The sequence below is a fragment of the Benincasa hispida genome, chromosome 3 (genome assembly GCF_009727055.1).
Source record: "Benincasa hispida cultivar B227 chromosome 3, ASM972705v1, whole genome shotgun sequence".
Classification (NCBI taxonomy): Eukaryota; Viridiplantae; Streptophyta; class Magnoliopsida; order Cucurbitales; family Cucurbitaceae; genus Benincasa; species Benincasa hispida.
Window position 1 is genome coordinate 2,898,640 of NC_052351.1, and position 23,018 is coordinate 2,921,657.

At 36.9% G+C, this 23,018-nt stretch overlaps 1 protein-coding gene and 1 long non-coding RNA gene across 4 annotated transcripts; both read left to right on the forward strand.

Moving 5' to 3' along the window:
- The first annotated feature begins 528 nt into the window (after positions 1-528).
- On the forward strand, positions 529-22,210 carry LOC120074557 (solanesyl diphosphate synthase 3, chloroplastic/mitochondrial). 3 transcript variants are annotated; one of them, XM_039027713.1, is made up of 12 exons: positions 529-939; positions 6,285-6,377; positions 8,337-8,417; positions 8,558-8,629; positions 9,263-9,394; positions 11,985-12,071; positions 12,315-12,386; positions 12,496-12,581; positions 13,145-13,277; positions 13,750-13,839; positions 20,825-20,923; positions 21,796-22,210. In XM_039027713.1, the coding sequence occupies exons 1-12, from the start codon at positions 793-795 to the stop codon at positions 21,973-21,975; spliced, it is 1,272 nt and encodes a 423-aa protein (XP_038883641.1). In that variant the 5' UTR covers positions 529-792; the 3' UTR covers positions 21,976-22,210. The 3 variants fall into 3 exon arrangements, with proteins under 3 accessions (XP_038883641.1, XP_038883642.1, XP_038883644.1); XM_039027714.1 differs by having other exon boundaries at positions 530-939; positions 8,343-8,417; XM_039027716.1 differs by lacking the exon at positions 6,285-6,377 and having other exon boundaries at positions 530-939.
- LOC120074558 lies at positions 13,846-19,388 on the forward strand. Its single transcript, XR_005481011.1, has 3 exons — positions 13,846-14,115; positions 14,236-14,282; positions 15,838-19,388. It is a non-coding gene; the product is annotated as an uncharacterized LOC120074558 (long non-coding RNA).
- Positions 22,211-23,018: the final 808 nt, after the last annotated feature.

Consider the following 23,018-nt stretch of genomic DNA (forward strand, 5'->3'; position numbering starts at 1 on the left):
TACCCAAACGTGAAGGGTGTATTCACACCTAACTAACTTAACTTTAACCTAACGAAACCTAACTCTAACCTCTTTAAATAGACCCAAAGAGGAAGAGCTTGTTCACACCTAAACTAAAAATGTTTTACAAGAATATAAAGAGAATAAGAATACAAGAATTACTAAAATATCCTTACATCATCAATATAATATTATAGTATTTTTATTCAGTAGAAGACTAGAAGTACATAATATAATTAATAAAAGTGAAATTCAAAAGCTTATCCATCTTATTCCTTATTTAGATAATAGCTCAAGATTGTATGCATTGTACATATTTACGTATTGCAAAATTGAACTTTAACCTAAAAGTTAACGACATATACTTGATTTTGTTTTAATAGTGAAGATACACAGATAATAGATTAACAAAAAAGAAATAAAGTCTAAAAGTTGTTATACAATAATTGGAAGAGGAAGAAATTATACAATTTCAAATTGGAAATGTGTAAAAGGAAAAAAAAAAAAAAAGCGTCAATGAATTTACAAATGAAAATATGGAAAAATAGAAAAGGGCAAGCTTGAGGAAATAGGTGGTAGGAAGGCGCGTTCTATTTTGAGTTTTGCACCGCTAAGTGTATGGCTGTGCTTCGCCGTCGTCATCACAAAGGCTTCAGCGGCGGCGCTCTATTTTGTATCACACTCAGATTTTTCTTCTTCTACCTCTGACCTTTCTCTTATTTTTCTCCTCTGTACCCTTTCCCCTGTGAAGAAATACCATATTCTCTGTAACAAGTTTTTGGGAGGTGGAGGATGTTGTTTTCTCGCGGACTTTCCCGGATTTCGAGGATTCCCAGAAACAGTTCCCGTTGTCGGTGGTTTCTGTCTCATCGATCAGATACTCGTCCATTTCTTATACCCAAAGTTCTGTTTTTGCATCCTTCGGAATCCGATCGCCAGGTAGATGCCACTTGCTTATTTTCATTTAGTTTTTTTAGTTATTGGGTTACTTAGGAAAGCAGTTTCTTTGTGTTTTAGGAGTTTTAAGTCCAGTTGATGCAAAAAAGTAAAGAGTGTCATGTGTTTGAACGAAGATCCGAACTGATTGTTGTAATGGGCAATTGAGATGAGGGATTGGTTTGTAAATTTCCATGGCTACTTCATGGCCTGTTAGTGGGGATCATCCATTCTCTTCCCGTCTCGTGAGAATTTAACTTGGTTGTGCTCGAGGCTTGTAATGGGTTTAGCCGACTTTGTCATGCACTAACGTGAAGTATCTATCTATTTAAGTTGCCCTATTAACCTTGAACTTATACTTGAGTTTTCAGTCAATATTGCCTTGTTGAATTGAAAAATGCCGTGCTACATTTCTTCTTGTCAACTAGTTTGATACGTTTGGTAAGGAAACGCGATTCTATCTCTTAATTAGGTCTTAGGGAAAGTGTATCGTAGACATTTTGGTGACTTTCTTATGAAATCAAACACAAAACTGGACTTCACCGTGGTTGCTCCACTCAGTTCCTATTCAATTCTGAGGCTTAGGGCTGGTCTTGATACTTGGGGAGTTTACGGTTTCATCTTGGATGGTTCATTTGATTAGTTGCAGTGGGAGGAGACTGGAGAGGAGAAGGCCCAGTTTGAGGTAATTTGGAAAGGTCCTTATCCAAAAAGACAAGTTCTGTTATGGGAACTTGATCATGGAGGAATAAATGCTCCGGAGGTAGGATTCAAAGTAGATTTCCCTATCAGTCTCTTTCACCCCTCTGCCGTGTTTTGGACTTTTAATTTCCAAGTCCTAAAGACCAAAATAAGTTCCCACTCAATTCTGTCTTTTCAAATGGATTGCCTCCATGCAAATTCTGAGGTTCTTCAGCTGAATTAACACTGATGAATTTTGTTATGAAACTCTTCGTTCATGATACTTTGTCTTAATGATGCTTTTTTGTGCATCACGTTAATGAAATTCAACCACATCTCATGAGCTCTTCTGTTCTCATGTAAAATTCGGTGAAAATTTATGAAATCATTAATTTATTTGTATTATCTCCTTGGAGTTGTCTTTTTTGATTGGAACAATTTGCTTTCATTGAGGAAAAAATGAAAGAATACAGGGGCATACAAAAAAGAAAGCCCCACCAAAACACCCCATCTAAAGGAAGGGGTTCTAGCTAAGTTAAATGTTTCCTATAGAATAGTTACAAAAAAGCTTCAAAAACAAAAGCCCCAAGTGGAACATGAAATCTAACGTGAAGTATCTATCTATTTAAGTTGCCCATTAACCTTGAACTTATACTTGAGTTTCAGTCAATATTGCCTCGTTGAATTGAAAAATGCCGTGCTACATTTCTTTCTTGTCAACTAGTTTGATACGTTTGGTAAGGAAACGCGATTCTATCTCTTAATTAGGTCTTAGGAAGTGTATCGTTGACATTTTTGGTGACTTTCTTATGAAATCAAACACAAAACTGGGACCTTCACCGTGGTTGCCTCCACTTAGTTCCTATTCAATTCTGAGCGCTTAGGGCTGGTCTTTGGATACCTTGGGGAAGTTTATGGTTTTCATCTTGGATGGTTCATTTGATTAGTTGCAGTGGGGAGGAGACTGGAGAGGAGAAGGGCCACAGTTTGAGGTTATTTGGAAAAGGTCCTTATCCAAAAAAGACAAGTTCTGTTATGGGAACTTGATCATGGAGGAATAAATGCCGGAGGTAGGATTCAAAGTAGATTTCCCTATCAGTCTCTTTCACCCCTCTGCCGTGTTTTGGACTTTTAATTTACAAGTCCTAAAGACCAAATAAGTTCCCATTCAAATTCTGTCTTTTCAATGGATTGCCCCCATGCAAATTCTGGAGGTCTTTCAGCTGAATTAACACTGATGATTTTGTTATGAAACTCTTCGTTCATGATACTTTGTCCTTAATGATGCTTTTTGTGCAATCACGTTAATGAATTCACCACATCTCATGAGCTCTTCTGTTCTCATGTAAATTCGGTGAAAATTTATGAAATATTAATTTATTGTATTATCCTCCTTGGAGTTTTCTTTTTTGATGAACAATTGCTTTCATTGAGGAAAAATGAAAGAATACAGGGCATACAAAAAAGAAACCCACCAAAACACCCCATCTAAAGGAAGGGGTTCTAGCTAAGTAAAATGTTTCCTATAGAATAGTTACAAAAAAGCTTCAAAACAAAAGCCCAAAGCGGAACATGAAATCTCACCGAGGACCAAACCTTACAAGGGTTCGTTTCCCTACCTCTAAAAACTCTATTATTCCTCTCCCCCAAATATCCTAAACAGCCACACACACCCCAACAAACCACAAAAACCGACCTTTCTCTCTGAAAGGCAGATGGGGGAGGAACTCCTCGATCGTCGTGCGAAAAGTTTCTCTACCCAGTATTGCTGACATCGAACTCTTGCAAAAAGAAACTCCACATAGTCTTTGTATACTGACAATCCCAAAGGAGATGATCCAGGTCTTCCTCTGCCTTCCGACAAAGAATACAGCAAAAAGGCCCAACAGGTGAGGTTCTTCTCCTAACAAGCCTATCAAGAGTATTCACATGACCAAGCAAGAGTGGTCAAACAAAAAACCTAACTTTCTTAGGAATCTTAATCCTCCAAATCATATTGAACACAGAATGCCCAATGGGAGAGGGATCCAATAACATTCTGAAGAAGGATTTACAAGAAAATCCTTTACTAGGATTTGGACGCCAAATGCAAACATCTCTTCTCCCCTCCCTAATGATGCACCCCTCCAATAAAGAAAGAAGAGAGGCAACCTCCGTTGTTTCCCTATTGGACAAATAGCGACATAATCCAAAGGTAAAAGACACAGAATTCTCAGACCAACTCAAGAAATCCGAGACCAGGCAATTTTTAAAGGAAGATAAGTGATAGAGACGTGGAAAGACAGAAGAAAGAGCACTATCTCCCACCTACCAATCCTCCCAAAATACGTGCCCTTACCATCCCCCACAACACACAGAAGAAAATGAGAAAAAGTAAAATGCTCAAATGAAATATCTTTCCATGGTTTTCGATGTGTGCCTTTAACCCCTTTTCACCCCCCATTCAAAAGGATGGGTAACATGCTTACTCGCAATGATCCTACGCCACAAAGCCTCTGGCTCAAGGGCGTAACGCCAAAGCCACTTAGCCAACGAAGCTCTGTTGCGAGTCCTTAAATTACTAATCTCCAACCCCTCCTTGGAGTTGTGATTTGATGAAGTAAGTTTTGATGCACTTGCACTTGACCTTTCCCCCGAGGCTCTGGAATATTAGGTTGGGAATTTATTGAATTGGAGGGTGTTTCTAGGGTGGAGGGTTCGTGGGTAGAGAAGCCTGGAGTTTGACCCTCTAAAAATGCTTTTCTCTAGTTAGTGTAATCAATCATTTGAGGAACTTTCATGCCCTCTTTGTATCTCTCCCTCTTCTTCCCTCCCTCCCCTCTCATTTTAATAAAGTTATATTTTTATAATAACAATTGGATTTCTTTTTAACTAGTCTTATTTAGTTTCTTGTTGGTTTGCTGTACTCTTTATCATAAGACTTAGTTCTCTTGAACTAAGTATCATTATGTAATCTCTCACGACTTTTATTGCCCTTTTGTAATTTCATACTATTAATGAAATTATGATCGTATGTTTCTCATAAAAAAAAGAAAGACTTAGTTCTCTTGACAACATTTCTAATAGGAATTGGGGGAATTCGTAGGTAGGTTGGTTTGGGTTAGGGTTAGGTTTAGAGAAAGTATGGACCCAAATTAATTCTTCAAGTTGCAAATTCAACCACTTCATTAAACCCTAGTTAGGCGATGACGAATAACGTGAGAATTGATGTTTGTATTATTTACCATCACAGTCCATCAATCAACCTTTGTGGAAGGTAGACAAATACTGGATGCCTCATTGATTGCTAACAAAATCATCGAAGATTGGCATGCTAAGAAAATTAAAGGGGTGGCCATCAAGCTCGACATTGATAAAGCTTTCGACAAGGTGGATTGGGATTTCCTTGATGAATTATTAATTGCAAAGGGTTTTGGCACAAGATGGAGACAATGGATCAAAGGATGCATATCTACCACAAATTTCTCCATCATTATAAATGGCAAACCTAGGGGGAAATTTAAAGCAACTAGGGGCCTTAGACAAGGTGACCCATTACCACCCTTCTTGTTCATTATCATCATGGATAGTCTTAGCAGAATCCTCACTTTGGTGGATACAAAAGGCTTTATTAGCGGATACTCAATCCCAAGCTCACATCACAACATCAATCACCTCCTTTTTGCTGATGACACTCTACTTTTCTCCATTAGTAATGAGAGGATGATCGAAAACCTTTTTAATTTAATCGCTTTTTTTGAATTTGCTTTTGGTCTCAACATCAATAGACAAAAATCAGAATTCCTAGGTATCAATTGCGAGGATGATTGGGTGGTATCTATTGCCAATAGATTTGATTGTAAGGTTGGGATGTGGCCTACCACATATTTAGGTCTGCCCCTTTATGGAAAACCAGTATCAGTTACCTTTTGGCAGTCAATTCTAGACAAAATTGACAAGAGACTTCACTCTTGGCAATACAACTTCCTTTCAAAAGGAGGTAGACTGACCCTTCTAAAAGCAACCTTATCTAATCTACCTGTCTACTATTTATCCCTGTACCATGCCCCTAGGAAAATTATTGATGTCATTGACAGATGTTTTAGAAACTTTCTTTGGTCGGGTCATAGGGATAGCAAACTATCTCATTTATTAAAATGGGACAAACTGAAGAAACCTTTGGATGTAGTAGGATTGGGATCACTGATATTAAACAACAAAACAAAGCCCTCCTTGCCAAATGGATTTGGCGTTTTCATTTGGAGAAAGACGCCCCTTGGAGGATCTTAATCAAAGCTAAATATGGATCACACCATTAGACATGCGAACGGGGATATTCTTAATCAAAGCCAAATATGGATATCCATGGATTTCATTTAATCGATGAAATTGTTTCGTATCCCCAAAAAAAAAAAAAAAATGCTAGATCTTATTCCATATTTTATGCTGTTTAGTGTATATTGCCTTATCCTTGAATTTTATTATTCACTTGGATCTGAAGACAGCCACAATGAAATACACTGCTTGAAATATTATGTTGTATTATAGCATTTCATGTTATATCATGATCCAATGGCATACTTTACGATTATTGATTAGGTATAGTCTATTACACATTATGAATCTCAGAAGTTCAATATATTTGCTTGTGTTAAAATCTTCATTGTTACTATTTGGGCAATTGATAGGCTCTAGGATGCAGAGAAATCATGTACTTGGCTTCTCCCACTTTTCATGGTTTGGGACGTCAAATTCATCATCAGAGCAGCTCTGTAGTTGAGGTAGATCGTCATTTTTATCAGGTTTCTCTTATTGTACATGTTCTTCTATGATAAGGTTCAAGATAATATTAATAAAGTCGGCCAATGTGACATAGTGATAAAAACAATAATAAAAAGGAAAGGGAAGGGTGTATTGCTTCTCTGTGTGCCAACCACTTACTGAAGGCATAGAACTAATGTGACATATCACTTGTCATTAGGCAAGAGGCTGGAGCAAATAATTTCACTTCCAATGGGCGTTTTTCAAAAACCTGCTAAAATCAATGTAAAGATGAAAACGTGAATGAGAAAACATGTAAACCTGCTAAAATGTGAAGTTCCAGTAGGGGTGATAAATCGGTCCGTCAATGTTGGTTTTAGGCTAAAATCGATGCGGACCACCGACATGTCAGTTTATGTTGGTGATGGGGATGCTAGTGATGCTGAGCCATTGATGGTTGGTTTTGACTTTGACAAAGCTAAACAAGAACGATGAGAATTTGATGGAAAAAAAGAATGATCAAAAAGAAAAAAAAATTGAAAATAACATGAAAAGACGAGAGAGTGAGAAAAGGAAGAGAAAAAGAGACATCCGGCGGTCGCTCCAGAGCTCTAGTGAAAAAGATGCTCCAGTTAAAAAAAAAAAAGGAAAAAAGAAGAGAGAAACTGAAAAAGAAGGAAGAAAAATGAAAAACCGAAAGGAAAAAGGAAAGATTAAAAGAAAAAAAATAAAAAAATAAAAAATATATTTTTAAATTTTAGATAGGTAATGATTACCTACAGCTGGTTTTGAAAACCAGCGCCTTTTAAATGTGTTGGTCCTGTCTTCTTTATTTTTTATTTTTATAAATGTATATTTCGGTCGATATGAACCGTTATGGGTTCTCAGACTGATTTTTGCCATGTGCAAAACCGACTCCAGCAGTAAATAGCATTAAACTGACTGACCGAAGTTGGTGCAGTCGGGTTGGTTTTTTGGTATTCTTTGCTCATCCCTAGTTCCAGGGGATAATAATCCACTTTAGTTTGACATTCTGGGAATTGTCACCTTAACTGTCTAATATTTTATTTGTGGCTAGCACAAGTTTTGAAGAGTTAATGCTGCAAAAACTTCCTTTATGTTTACCTTTTGTTCTCAGATTTGATAATCACTCTTCTATTAAGTTTAAAAGTTCTACATGGATGAGCCATCAGCCATATATATAATGGTGCAAACCGAATGGAAGAAAAATACCTCAATCTGTTTATCAAGTACTTGAGGAGAAAAGGAACGAGTATATATATTCTAGTTTTTAACTAACTACCAACTAATCCAATAATTTGGAAAATACAAACAGTAGCCTAAAAATAAAACAATTCCAGCCTTAAAGATATAGGCTACCTCATAAGATGTCGTCACAGCCGCAATCGTCTGGTACTGCATAATCCTTATCCTCAAATTTTTGTACCATAACTGACACATATTTCACTTATGGTCATTCAATATATCCTTCAGCAAAAATAAGTGCAGATCAAAAGTTCAGAAGCAAATGGCTTTAGCCAATTAATTGCAAACTTCTATTTCTAAAACTGTTCATATTTACTTGTGTCTCACTTTGAATGGATTGGTTGATTTAGAGGAGGCTATCCAATTAATCCGACATTTTGGAATTCTATCTATTACACATATATGTTGTCCATAAGAAGGTTGGTTTTTGAAGCGTTACAACTTTATTGTGCTGTTTTTTCTTCTTCATATTCATTGTTTCATCCTCAAATAATCTATCACTCTTATACTATATTTAAAACCCCATCCTTCAATTAAATCGATGTAGAACAGCCGCTAACCGATGTTTTCCTTTCGTTTATGTAGCAAGCATCAATCTCTTTGTTTCATTTTCATTGCATTTCAGTTTGCAGGCTATGGAACTTGGTTTACTGATTAGTAGTTTTCTTGACCCCTTTCATAGTCTACTCCTTATATCATGATGAAAATTTCAGGAACAGCTTGATCCATTCTCACTTGTTGCAGACGAGTTATCGCTTCTTGCCAATAGACTACGGGCAATGGTAGTTGCTGAGGTATCTGATTCTTTTGTTCTCTGGTTTCTTTAACAATATTAATGTCTTCTAGGCTAGGCTTGAAGTGGTATTCTTAAACAGGGTTCTAATTATAGGTGGATTTTTCTCACACAATATTGTTTATAACTTATCTCATACAGGTTCCAAAACTTGCTTCTGCTGCCGAATATTTCTTCAAAATGGGAGTTGAAGGGAAGAGATTTCGTCCAACGGTATTTGTTTGTTTGTTTCTTTGCTTTCTTTTCTTTTTTATGGGAACGACACTTCTTGGATGTTAGTTGCCATTCTAGAGACATTGCTTATTTTTCCCAATATGTATATTTTAATTCAACGTGGAGTTAGGAAGGACAAAAAAAATAATAAAAGTCTAGAGTGTGTGTTCCATAGTTTCAAAATTTTTAAAACAGACTCTAGAGTTCCTCCTCCAACCTCTTTTTCGAGAGAATGGGCTGTTTTTGGGGCATGCTGGGTTGTATGCTATTATGTGGAGTCTGGTGAGAGAAACAAGTTTTTTTTAAGGACGTTTGGGACTTTGTTAGATTCTCTGTTCCTCTTTGGGTTTCTCTTTTTGTATGTGTGTATTCATTCATTTTTTTCAACGAAAGTTTGGTGTTTTCATAAAAAAAAAAGAGAACAGTATATGTGCTGCTATTGCAGTAAGATCTTGCAACCTAATTGAAACTGAAACCATCTTTCATGACACCAAGATGGCAAACTACTACTTTGCATAGTTGGCTGTCTATTTATAACATATGTCGTTGGTAAAAACGAAAAGCAGCATAAATGATTAGTGTTTTGGTGTGATGTGGAGGGCGTATTAACATTTAGTGCATTTCTATGTGCAGGTTTTATTGCTGATGGCAACTGCTTTAAATTTGCCAATTCCTAAACCTATTCCTCATTTAGTAGGAGACAATTTGACAATGGATCTACGCACAAGACAACAATGTGTGGCTGAAATCACAGAAATGATCCATGTTAGTTCTATGTGCTTAATTTTTCTTTCATGAAATGTCTCCAGTAGAATTGCTTGTTTGAGCAAGGGTTCAAAAATAGGGGGCAAGTAAAAAATATTTTTGTTTGTGTATATTTGTTTTGTCCTATGAGAATGTTAATATAAATAAAGTGCATTTTAGAGGTGATTGATGCGTCATTTTTTACGAGCTGAAAAGGGATCTCTGGCCGTTGCATTCTGCAAATCAGATTTTGCGAAGTAGATGTTTGTATTATTTCCATTTGCTTTTTCTGATAGGGAGCTAAGGTATATATTATCAATAAGTCAGTTAAGTGTTATTTTCATTTTCAAACTTTTTGTACGTTGGCTTTTCTTCAATCAGAACATCTGAAAGTCTGAAACAAACACTCCTTAATTTGTATTAGCTATGGTTTCATTGAGAGAGAGGAGAGAGAAGTGGTTCCCCTATTACTGAAGTAGTTACAAAAAAGCTTTTCAATTGTTGAGTTTGACAAAATAAGAAGAGTTAAATGAATCTATCCTGAGAACTTCATCTAGAGGTTTAAAAGTTCTGTGTTCTCTCCATAAGTTCCACAGGACCAGCTAATGTTCATCTGCAGGTTTTACTTCTTCCCTCCAGCGGCCACCCCAAACAGAGATTGCCTATCAAACTCTTTCCAGGAGTCCCTCTTGTCATTCTTTCGTTCATATTTTGTCCTTCCCTTCTCCCTTCCCTGCTGACCCTGTTTTTCCCTCTCTCTAAAAGATTTAAATTCCAAAGACGGTAGGTCTTTGGGATGTTTTACGTGGGAGAGTTAATACCATAGAGTCATAGATTGCATTCAAAGACACTCTTTCTATGTTTAGTCCCCACAATGGATAGTGCATGTTTTATAGGAGGTATGGGGAGTACCTGGATCATTTGTTTTGAGACTGCCAGTTTGCTCACCATCTTTGGAGCTGCTGGCTGAGATCATTTGGAACAGTGTTGGGTTTGGAATAAACATGATGAGGCTAGGCTGGAGAAGGTGCTTTTGAGTTCTTCCTTCATGGAGAAGAGTAAGATTTTGTGGCAGGCTAGCTTCTACAATTCTGTGGGGAATTTGGCTTGAAAGGAATGATAAACTTTTTAGAGAGGTGGAGAGATCGGGTGGCTAGCATTAAATGTCCCTTTATGGTGCCTTGTCACTAGTTCTTTTTGTAATTATGACCTTGGTTTTTTTATGTTGGATTGGTGTCCATTTCTGTTGTTAAGATCAAACTCCTTTGGTTTTTTTTTTGCTCCCTTGTATATTTTTTTCACTTTTCTCAATGAAATCTCAGTTTCTAAGAACAAAAAATTTGATGTTGTTGATCTCCAACTTCCTAAGAAGACCAGAACTAATGGGTAGCCTCAGAAATATTATCTGTATCCTTTTTGTATCTGGATCTTGCTTAGGTTCTTATGGATTCTAGACTTCCACATTTTACAGAAGGAATCCTCTTGGTTTAGCATTGATTTTCAGTCAGAATGTATGTATGGAGCTGGTAGTGAACGCTCCTCTATTGTGCACCAACAAAGATTTGGCTGGCTACTATGAACGTTCAACAAATATCGTCTTTACATTATGAGCATTTTGACACTTATTAGTCACTTTTTTTTTAGATTTATCTACAGATTTTAAGAAGGATATTAGAGAAGGATAACTCTGAATTATAAATATAAAATTTATCTTTTATGCATATTGTATGCATATGTTGGATTTTAAATTTCATTCCCTATAAGTCTCAAATGATTCAAAAAAATATTTACCTGGTTTTGGATCATCTTCAAATCTTAAAATCTTTGTTATTGTTGTAATGTTGGAATCTATTTTGATAGAATGTTGTAACATTAGAATGTTTTTGTTATTGTTTTTTGTTTTGTTTTGTTATTGTTTTTTCCCCATTTTTTAATACAAATTCTTCAGATTTGCATGGTGTTTTGATGGTGAGATTAAGCTGAATTTGGAATAGCCACTGTCCGCAGAATGTTCAAAGGAAAAATGATCTATTTATTTATTTGGTTTATCATGATTAAGGCCCTTGTTTTGGGCTGTGGTTCCGAAGAAATTGCTGAGTTTTTAAAGTGCGAAAAAAATTATGAGTTGGCTAAATTTGCTTGTGCGTCCTGATGTTCTTTGTCTTAACTGAAATTAGGGTGGGTTGCAGCAAACTCCTTTGGTGTCTTGAATCCTTGCTGTGTTTTGGCTCTATCTTTTTGCTACATCAAAGATGCTTGTTTCTTTTTGCCCCTTTTTTTGCAATGTATCATCAAATGAGAAGATAAAATGAAAAAAGAAAAAAGAAAAAAAGAGGGGGGGAAGAGGAGGAAGACGAAATGTTTGCTCTATATTTTGTTCATTTCTTCACAGTGTATTTGCATATCATCTTTAAAATGCAAAGTTCATTGATGTAATTGAAAATATTCACATAAATTTAAAACATATATGATAGAAAGCGTGACTTTGTTGCGTTCATGTGGCCTGGTCATCCTTTCCAGCACTGTTACGGGAATTTTCAATGTTATCTCTTTATTATATTTCTCATTTTCTTAACGAATTTATGTCTTGAGAACGTTTTACACTTGCAAGGTGGCCAGCCTTCTACATGATGATGTATTGGATGATGCAAACACAAGACGTGGCATTGGTTCGTTGAATTTTGTGATGGGAAATAAGGTAGTCATCTATGAACAATAACTTTGAGTTGATGCTACTGCTGGTACACTTGGATGAGCACAAGGAAATTAATTAGTTACTCTCTTTAACATTTTGCACGAGAGGCATACCCATGTTTATTGAGTTGGACTCTTTTCTCATTCTTCATCACAAATATGTTCTCTATTTCATTACAGTTGTCTACAGAATTGTTTTGCTTGCTGAAGATTCTAGCATTCTTTGTAATCATGTTTGCTATTATAGATATCAGTTTTAGCTGGGGACTTTTTGCTCTCTCGAGCGTGTGTTGCACTTGCCTCTTTAAAAAACACAGAGGTATGCATTTACTTCCATTGTTGTAGACCGAGCAGTATTTACTTGGTATTGGAATCAGGCATCCATACAGCCTTGTTGAGTTTCTTCTACATTACCACTTTTTTTTTAGGTGGTATCATTAATAGCGCAAGTTGTTGAACATCTCGTGACCGGTGAAACTATGCAAATGACCACTACATCTGATCAACGTTATAGGTATGCTTTCACCTTTAGGTTGTAAATGTTTGAATTTCTTGTTGTGGAAAAGTGGATATCAAAACATGTTAATGTACTGCATTTCAACATTTCTCACTTTTTAATGAAGAGCAATACATTATCTGTGGATAGCAAAACATGATAACTATGTAGCTGTAATATTCTGAATCTGACAAATATATCTAATGAACGGCAGATGACCAGATAGTTTTGATTTAGCTTAGGGAAAAGGAGAGCAATAGTAGTGATAAGAAGGTTGTGAATCCTGAATAGTGGAGTCCTGATTGAACCAATGCACAACAGGTAAAGAAATATTTTAGATAATATTTTGATGGTCATGACACAAGAACAATCATTTTAGCTAGAGGACTACACTGCCGTGGCAAAGTTCTTCAGTATTGAACTTCCTAGTTATTGATGTCATTGCAGTTCATGGGAACAATCTCTGAACGCTATAGCATCTTATCTTTTTTAGATGTGCAATGGCAACCTTTTGTATAGCATATATCATTTTAATGCTGATGGCAAGTTGTGTTTTGACATCGAATAATTCTTAATTGCAGCATGGAATATTACATGCAGAAGACCTATTACAAGACTGCATCATTGATTTCCAACAGTTGCAAATCTGTAGCCCTTCTTGCCGGGCAAACAGCCGAAGTTGCAATGTTGGCTTATGAGTATGGGAAAAATCTGGTAATATGATTACTTAAGCTCTTTGGTTTCTTGTTCTCAATCTAATCCCCCTCCTCCTAGAGCCTTGTTAGGTGCACTGCTAACTATAATTAATTTCGGGCATGCTTTCATAATGGGGACTAAAACATTTTATTATTCTTTTACTTATGGGATACAACACTAGCTAGCTTCTCATATTGAAGGATGTATAATTCTTACAATTTCCCCCCATAAGCAAGTTTACGTTGTCTTGACTTTTTCTTTTCCCCTTAAGGGTTTTGTTTTATTTTTAATCACTAATACTGAAATGATTACTACAAGGACGCTTTCCTCTAAAGGTTTGCAGTGGTAGCATTCCTACATTACATAGAAGATGCATCATGTTGTATGGAGGATGCATATCATATGATGCTCTTATGTTTTGTCATTTGGCAAAGTTTTGAAATTACGATGTTTCTTTCTTATGGCTGACCCCTCTCTCTCTCTTTTACAGGGGTTAGCATATCAACTGATTGATGATGTTCTCGACTTCACTGGGACTTCTGCTTCACTTGGAAAGGGTTCTTTATCTGACATACGCCACGTAATCAATCCATTTGAGTAGATTATTTTTGCATCTGAAATTTTATTACATGACACAGCAACTGTTACTTTTCTATGAATAATTTGGACAAGGAACAATTTCATGAACGAAAAAGGTCACAAAGAGGAGGATAGGCCATTCTCCTGAAACCCAAAAGTTTCCTGAAAACTACCCCTCAATTGGCTTTGAAAGATATAAGAAAAATTATGTTAAACAAGGATTTGGACAAAGAAGACCTAGCGGCTAGACATTCCAGGATCTTCTGTTAAAAATTATGTGAGTATTAAGATGTTAACTACTAGTGAATTAGACAACAGCCTTTTAATTTTTTCTGAAAAATTAATCCCCCAAAATTTTTATGGCCTAATCCTCATTTTCTCCCTAAAATTTTCTTAGGCCTTGGGCGAAAAATTATTGAAGATTGAAGATGTAGATTATTCTTGGTGAGAAACCGAACTTTTATTGAGTAAGATGTAAGAATAACAAGGGCATATAAAAAAATAAGCCTAACAAAAAAGGTGTTCAAGAACTAACTAAAAAAGGGCTCCAATCCAACAAAATCAAATCAAGATCGTAATTATAAAATGACCTAGTAATGTAGGAATGTGGATGTGGGGTTGCTTGAGGAATGTTAGCTACTCCTTCCTCATCAATAGGAGTCCTAGGAGTAGATTGGTGGCAACAAGAGGTTTTAGGCAGGCAACCCTCTCTCACCCATTCGAAGGCAATGTCATTGAGCCTTTTGAGGTGGGAGAGGACAAGGTAGCCCTATCCCGTCTTCAATTTGCTGACAACACTCTTTTCTTTTGTTGGAGTAACGAAAATTCGTTTTTGATGCCGAATGAAATCCTTGCTCTTTTCGAGGAGATGTCGGGTTTGAAGATTAACAGGGGAAAATGCAATGTCTTGGGAATAAACTGTGTTGGGGATAAGATTAGAAGTTGGGCCGAGTGGGTGGGGTGTGAGGCCAGTAGTCTTCCATCCTTCTACCTGGGCCTCCCTCTTGGAAGTAACCCAAAGTCGGTTTCTTTATGAGATCTAGTTGTGGATGAAGTTCAAAGTACATTAGCCTCCTGGAAAGAAGGGTTTCTTTTCTAAAGTGAGCAGACTCACTTGATCAAGTTCATTTTGAGTGGCATCCCAATTTACTTCTTCTCCCTCTTTATAGCCCGTGTGAGGTGTAGAAGTGTCTAGAGAGGCTGATGCGTGACTTCCTTTGGGAAGGTATCGACGAAGGACAAGGCAGAGGGTCGCATTTGATCAATTGGGATGTTATCGAGAGACTGGTTTCTTTGGGGGGTTTTAGAAATTGGGAATCTTATGGGATGCGTAACGAAGCCCTCTTAGCTAAATGGTTATGACGTTTTTCCTCTGAGACCAACTCTCTATGGCGTAGGATCGTAGTTAGTAAACATGGCCCCCACCTTTTTGAGTGGTTGGCAAAAGGGATTAAAGCCACCCATCAAAATATGTGGAAAGACATTTCGAAAGAGCTCCCAACTTTTGTTCTTAGGGTTTGCTGTGTGGTTGGGTAGGGGAGATGTGTATTTTTGGGCAGGTCACTGGGTAGGGGGAGAGACCAGACCTCGTTGTGGGTTGTTCCCTAGGTTGTATTATTTGTCTTCTCTTAAAAATCATTTCGTTGCGTACTTTCTTGTGTGGTTTGGGAGCTCTTGTTCTTTTTCCTTCGGGTTTCGTTGTGCTCTTTCCGATAGGGAAACGATGGATGTGGCTACTTTTCTTTCATTACTTAAGATTCACCCTTTAGAGTTGGGAGAAGGAATGACAGAGTGTGGGACCCCAATCCTTTGGACGTGTTCTTGTGTAAGTTGAAATTTATTCAAACGATCAAAATTTAATCAATACAAGAGAGGAATTCTCTATTTATAGAGAATTACATATGGGATATGGTAACTAATCTTGGATTTTCTAAATTACCCCAATTCCTGTTACATCATAAATCTTTCTTTCAATGTTTGGTTGATCCTTCTCCCTCAGGTGTGTCGGTCTTCTCGATGCTTTGGAGGATTAAGGTCCCTAGAAAGGCGAGACTCTTTATCTGGTAGGTTATTCACGGTCGTATTAGCACGCTGGACAAGCTTGTCTGGAAGCTGCCATTGTTGGTGGGCCTTTTTGCTCTATTCTCTGTCGGAAAGCGAAGGAAGACCTTGATCATATTCTTTAGCAATGTGGGTTTGGGAGCGTTGTGTGGGATTCTTTCTTCCAGACATTTGGTTTCATGGGTGCCTGTCATAGGGATGTTAGTGCTATGATCGAGGAGTTCCTCCTCAAGTTGCTGTTTGGGGAGAAAGGTCGGTTTCTTTGGCTTGCTAGTGTTTGTGCGGTCATTTGGGTCTTGTGCACTTTCATGTTTCTTGGTGGGCTTCGATTTTGAAGGCCTTCTGTAATTATTCCATAGATATGATTTTGTATAGTTGGAGTTCTTTCTGGTAAATGGTCCACTTCTTTTTGTGGGCTTGGTTTTTTATATACCTATGTATTCTTTCATTTTTCCTCAATGAAAATGGTTGCTTTTATTCAAAAAAATAAAAATAAAATGACCTAGTAATCGACACCCACAAAGTAGAATTAAACCTTGCTATCTCTCAAACTTCTCCACATGACCTCTTAACCTCTTTAAGAATTCTATTATTATGTTCAAGCCAATTACATCACGAAATAACAAAGAAAGTAGTGTGCCACAAGACTTTACCCTTCTCATGGCACGGTGAACTTAGAAGCACCTCCTCCACCGTAGTGTAATAGTTTTTATTCGATACTCAACATAACTCGAATGAAGTCAACCATTGAGGCCAAAGAGACGGAGGAAACTGGTATCTCCATAACAAATGCCAGAGATCCTCCTGCTGTTGCTTGCAAAGAAAGCACCATTGCGGGAACAACACAAAGGAAGAGTGACGCTGAACACAATCTATAGTGTTGACTCTCACATGTAAAACCTGCACCACAAATTTTACCTTTTACAGCAAGGAGAAAGCAGAGACGGAATGGGGCAGGGGAGGGACTTGAAGGACAGACAATAAGTGGAAAAAAGAACTACAAGAGTGGTCCCCTTAAAGCATAAAGTTTAGTTGCCCTTGAAACATGTGATGGCGGTGAAGAAGAGAAAGAAAGCTCATTGCATTTAATGTCTCTTGGTTAGAAAGAGGGTGACAAAATCCAAACAGAAACGAAGAGGAAGGATTAGAAGTTGGTGAAATGGAAGCCACATAATGCGACTTTTTGCTTGAAATATGATATAAACACGAGAACACCTCACGAACTGCAACTACTTGGTCTACTTCTTCTAAAATTCTTCTGTAGTTATAGCATAACTCATATTTACACCAGTTGGGCTTCTTTTTTGTGACCTGTTGGTGTGGGGCTATCTCATCTTCCCCTCTGTATTTTCCCTCTCGATAATGAAAGTTATGTTTCTTAAAAAAGAAAACAATCCTCCCAAAAGTAAATACTCAAACTGTTCCCCGCAAAACATCTAATAAGCTAAGATAAGGAAGGGATACTAGAGGCAATGACTTTCTAGAGGTGATTACTAGGGAAATTGATGGCGCCGCGAGCAACTCTTTGAAAAGGGTGAGTGCCATGCCTACTCACAATGTCTCTGTGTCAAAGAAAAAAAAAGTCAACATTCTGGAATAAGTGCCACAACCATTCAGCTTGTAGAGTTTCGTTATGTGATCTGAAGCTTTCGATTCCTGGACCCTTTGACCTCACTTTTTTAGAGGGATCACAGTTGGGTAAGGTCCAAACATGTTCTTTAGATTGGGTGCACTTGTTTGAAGACTAGATTGACAGAAAAACTTTTTGGACCGGTCATACACCTTATTTTCCATGCATAGGTTAGGGACTTTGAGCTTCCTTGTAGTGGTAGCCAAATTAGTGGGAGCTCTAAACTTTGTTAGAAATACAACCAGGGAAATTGGTGCCCCCACTAGCAATCCATTCAAAAGGGCAAGGGCCATACCTCCTCACAATGACTGTTTGCCACAACATCCACGAAAAAGTGTCACAACTATTTAGCCAGCAAGCCTTGTTACGTAATCTAAAGTTCCCAATTCCTAGACCACCTGACTTTACTGGTTTAACTAGAAATTAGAATGCCACACTTGTCAAGGGAGATCACATCTGAGGTCAGGTCCAAACGTGTTCTTTAGGGTTAAGTTTAGGAAGACGACATCTATGCTACGGTAAGGTCCAAAAAGTGAATCTTTTTTGAAACTTGTCATGCATCTTCATCTTTACATGCATAAATAAAAACCACATTTTTCTTCCACTTTTGAAGCTTCCACTTGATCTTATATTTAACTGAAATTTGAAAGTGTCCTGCCAAAGTAGGACCCTTAAAGCGAGATGCTATTTATAGAATTAGGGAAAGAAGTTTTTTCCTTGACCTTATGAACTTTGAACAGGAATGGAGAACATGATCAATAAAACTTTTGAACAAGAAACAATAAATTTGTTTTAAAAAATGAAAAGAGACTAATGCTCAAAAGAAACAGACCCCAAAAGGAGTAAAAATACTAACGAGTGATCATGTCCTCCTTTTCTATTCAAGATATCATTAAATTGCAAATGAGTGATATGCATTTGGTTTCGTTCTATTTTAGATTATTTAATACCATCTAAATAGAGGCTACTTGTTTGGATTTTTGACCAGCTTACCTAGCATCAACAAACCTGTTTTGTATCTTTTTCTTGCTTGTTCGCTTCCATTTTTCCCTTTTGCTTTCTTGTTTCCTCCGTTCCCTCTCGCTTTTGCTCCCTATTCCCCATCCTTGCACTTTTTTCTTGTTTTTTTCTTTTTCATGCTCTGACACTTTCTTTTCCCCTTCTTTATTCTCCGTCTTCTTTTCCCTTTCTTTATTCTCCGTCTTCTTTTCCCCTTCTTTATTCTCCGTAAAAAGTCAGATCTAGTTGCCCAAAAGCCATAGCCCGTAGAACTAGGTCTTTTCCAACAAGGCCTAGATCAAACGTTGGACTTCCATATGATTTTTAACTCGTCCCACTTTCTGCTAACAAACTAAACGTGAAACATAAAGTTGAAAAGAAATCTACATCTTCAGACGAATTTATGTTCGATCCCTTGTAGCACAATGAATATATGAATGTCAAACTTAATCGATGAACGTGTTTCAATAAAATTGGATGGGAAAACTTTGATTTTGAAAGAAGTATAGGATTCAAATTTTCGTATGAACAAAAACATGTAGCGGAAGGGAAAAGAGGGAGTGAGACTGAGAACAGAGGGAGTGAGAAGGGGAAAAAAAATGAAAAAAGGGGGCGAGAGTGAGTGAGAAAGGGAGGAAAAAATCCAAAAAAAAGATTTGCTGACAATAGCTATAGGTTAGAAAACTTATTTTGAGAATTGCAGGAAATTTTTGTGGGACAGGCAAAAAGTCGATAGAGGTATCCATTCAATTAAATGGGAAATTGTTCAACTTTCCACTAAAGAAGGGGGCCTTGGCTTGACTGATTTGAAAAAAACCGAATAATGGCCTCTTAACAAAATGGATTTGGAGATATCAAACCGAGAAGAATGCCCTTTGGAAATTCATTATTGATGCAAAGTATGGTTCACCATTACAACCACAAAATAGGCTCCTTAAAAGATAAAAAGGACCCCGGGTACACATAGTTAAGATGAGTGACCTCATCCTTGATAACATTGTTCATGTGATTGGCAATGATCGTAATACTTTATTATGGAAAGACCGTTGGGTGGGAACCACCCCTCTTAAAGATGCTTTCCTAAGGCTTTTTGCTCTATCCGACCACAAAGAGGCCTCCATTGCTCAATGCTGGAACCATGACCATCAAGCATGGGACCTTGGAATGAGACGTAACCTAACAGAAACCGAGATTATGGAATGGACTACCATGTCCTCTCTGCTCTTGCCCTCAATCAACCCTACAGCGAATGATACTTGGAGATGGATTCTTGATAAATTTGGTCAGTTTTTATCAAAGTCAATCACTCCACACATGGCCTCTAGAGGACATAATCAAAATGCTTCTCTCTACATGAATATTTGGAAAGGTCCCATCCCAAAAAAGGTTTGGTTCTTCCTATGGGAAGTCAGTCATGGTTGCATAAATACTGCAAATGTTCTCATAAAAAAGGCCCCATGGATTTCATCAGCTCCTAATTGGTGTGTTCTTTGATGGCTCCATTATGCATGTATTGATCTTTTGCAACTTTGCTCAATCATTTTGGGAGAGAATTCTACGGTATTTCAACTACAATATGGTGTTCTCAAATGACCCTCTCACTTTATTGAATGTGCTTCTTATTGGCCACCCATTCAAAGCAAAGAGGGAGATCTTGTGGACCTTCATTATCAAAGTATATTTATGGCTCATTTGGAATGAACGAAACAATCGGGTCTTTGAAGATAGAGAGATGAATTTCACTCGCTTTTTTTATCATCTTTTGTATATAGCTCTCACTTGGTGTAAACTCACCCCATCTTTTTGTGATTACAGTCTTACATCTCTCACTACACAGTGGAATACTATTATGTAGTCTCACACGGCAATTTGTCCTTTTGTAATTTCATACCATCAATGAAATTTTTCGGATGGTTTCTCATTTAAAAAAAGAGAGAGAGAAAACTATGTCAAATTTCATTTGGGCTCTCAAATATTTAGGTTAATCCCGTCAAAAGAAAAAAAGAAAAAAAACCCATCTAGTTCCAACAATCTTCTGAGGACATTGATTATTATGATAGTAAAAGGAAATGGAGATAGAGAAGATGAGGAAGTCGGTGGCTTTTGTTATCAGAGAAAGATGTAGTGTACATCATCTAGACAGAGATGGTCTATAATATCTGTTACACTTCCTTACCACCCTCCATCCCACACCGCACATAAATAATAAAGAATACTTTGACCTTTTTGATTTCTGTTTGCAAGATTTTGATACTTGTTGTTTTACTTTTTTAAACTACATGGAAACTTTGTGCAGGGAATCATCACAGCTCCGTTATTATTTGCCATGGAAGAGTTTCCCCAGCTGCGTATGGTTGTGGAACGTGGTTTTGACAATCCTGAAAATGTTGATATTGTAAGTTATTTTCAAGTACTTATGTTACATATATGATCCCCCTATCATTTCTTAGTTACCATTTTCTTCACATGTTAATGATCTCTGATAACATTGTATATGACCACCTTTCCAAACACTTTATAAATTCCTTGGTGTCTGTGACGTGATTTAAGTACGGAATTACATTCTATCCCCCTCTCCTTACAACGGAAGTGGTACATATTGTACAGCTGGAATCCTTTCTTCAACGTGTCCTAAAATTTCCCTTTTCTTATGTCTGTAACTTTCAAATTTACATACGGAGGGCTAATTTGATATTTGGATTCTCTGGGAGACTGATAGTTTTGACTATGAAGAATCCTTGGATTTGCTGCTACTTGCAAGTGCAGTTGGCGTTTTGATGGTAGACAACTAGACCTTCAGCTGCTTGATAGAGCTTTTGTTGTTAGTTCTGCAAATTTTCTCAGCAGCTTAAGTAGACTCCACATGAAATTCTTAAGTTTGTTCAAGTCTAATATGATATATTGGTATATCTTTTAAACTCTTCTTCATTCAAAGATGTATTTTTCATATCCTACTTAGGCTCTCGCTCTTCTAGAGATTTGATTAATATTATGATACAATAATCTTATCAGTTCCTGGTTATGTGTGGGCCACACTTCTTTAAGGCCCTACGGGGGTCTGCCCCTCAGAAGCAGAATCTATGGGCTTCTGAGAGCCTCGGCACAGAGAATCTCCTCGCCCTTCTCATGCACCATTCTCCCTTCTCTTGCACCTTTGCATGCCCACATTTAAGCATTATGATAGTCTTTTTGCTGTTTGCCTGTTTCATTTACTAGAATGGATCGACGAGTATCTATTGGAAGCTGATTGATTTGTTAAAAATGCAGGCAATGGAGTACCTTGGTAAGAGTCGTGGAATTCAACGTGCGAGAGAGCTAGCAGCAAAACATGCCAATCTAGCTGCAGAAGCTATCGATTCTTTACCTGAGAACGATGATGAAGACGTAAGAAAGTCGAGAAGGGCGCTTGTAGATCTCACTCAAAGAGTCATTACACGAACGAAGTGATAAATCAGATTAGTGTATACCACCAGCATAGATAAAACTATATCTTTTCCAGAGGGACAAATTACCCTCAATTTTTTTTAACCATCAATATTCTTTTAATTTATCAGCTTTTCATTTCAATAATTCCTCACAAAACCTATATTTACCTCCCCCCTTGTGTAAATTAAACTGTGGAGCATGAACCGACCCAGAATTTTGTTTTGGAATTCCATACTGGTGCACCACTTCCTAATCTTCTCTTGGGTCCCTTTGTTTTTATCTTTGAAAACTTCTCACACGTCAGGACCTGTTTTCCAATTCCACAGCTCTGAAATTGCCATCTTACCTTAAATCTAGTGCCTGCCTTGGGGTTTAGTTGGGTTTTTATTTTTATTTTTTTAAATATTAAATATTATGGGTTATTTTTAAATATAGAAAATTAAATCAAAAAATTTACAATTTTACTATCTAGATCCATCGCAATAGATTACTGTCTATCTGTGTCATGATAATCTATCGTAAATATTTTAAGCCGTTATCATTTAAAATAATCTTTCAAATATTATTATTATTATTCTCATTTTTCGTTTATGAATGAAAAAGCTGTTTCTTTTTAAAAAATCATTGTTCATCAAATTATTTAGATAGCATTTATTTTTTTCTTTCTTTCTTTTTTTTTTTAAATAAATTTATTAGCTAACAGATATTTGTTCCACAATCAATTTGTTATCTAATCTAATTACAATTTTAGAACCAAGGTTGTTAGAGTTAGTGACCCTTTCATTAAATTGACTCGATTACTAGGAAATGGTTCTAGGCTCTGCCGTGATTACAGTTCAAAATTTGACTAGCCATTATTGTTTGGTTTAATTCGAAATTTTGATTACATGCACGTCTTGAAGCTTAAAATTACAACTTTAATTCTTATGGTTAGGAGAAAGTTATAATTTAGTCTTTAATTTTAAAAGTCTTGCAGTTTAGTAAATAATTCCTGTTTACAGAAGTTCTATCAAATTATAAGGATTAAATTCTAATTATAAATTATTTAGACTAAGTTTTAAATT

Bases quoted from the DNA above. Each gene is read 5' to 3' on its own strand.
- LOC120074557 (XM_039027713.1), top strand. From the start codon at position 793: ATGTTGTTTTCTCGCGGACTTTCCCGGATTTCGAGGATTCCCAGAAAC. The intron at 8,418-8,557 runs GTATCTGATTCT...TATCTCATACAG, and splicing joins GGGCAATGGTAGTTGCTGAG to GTTCCAAAACTTGCTTCTGC. The intron at 13,840-20,824 runs GTAATCAATCCA...AACTTTGTGCAG, and splicing joins CTTTATCTGACATACGCCAC to GGAATCATCACAGCTCCGTT.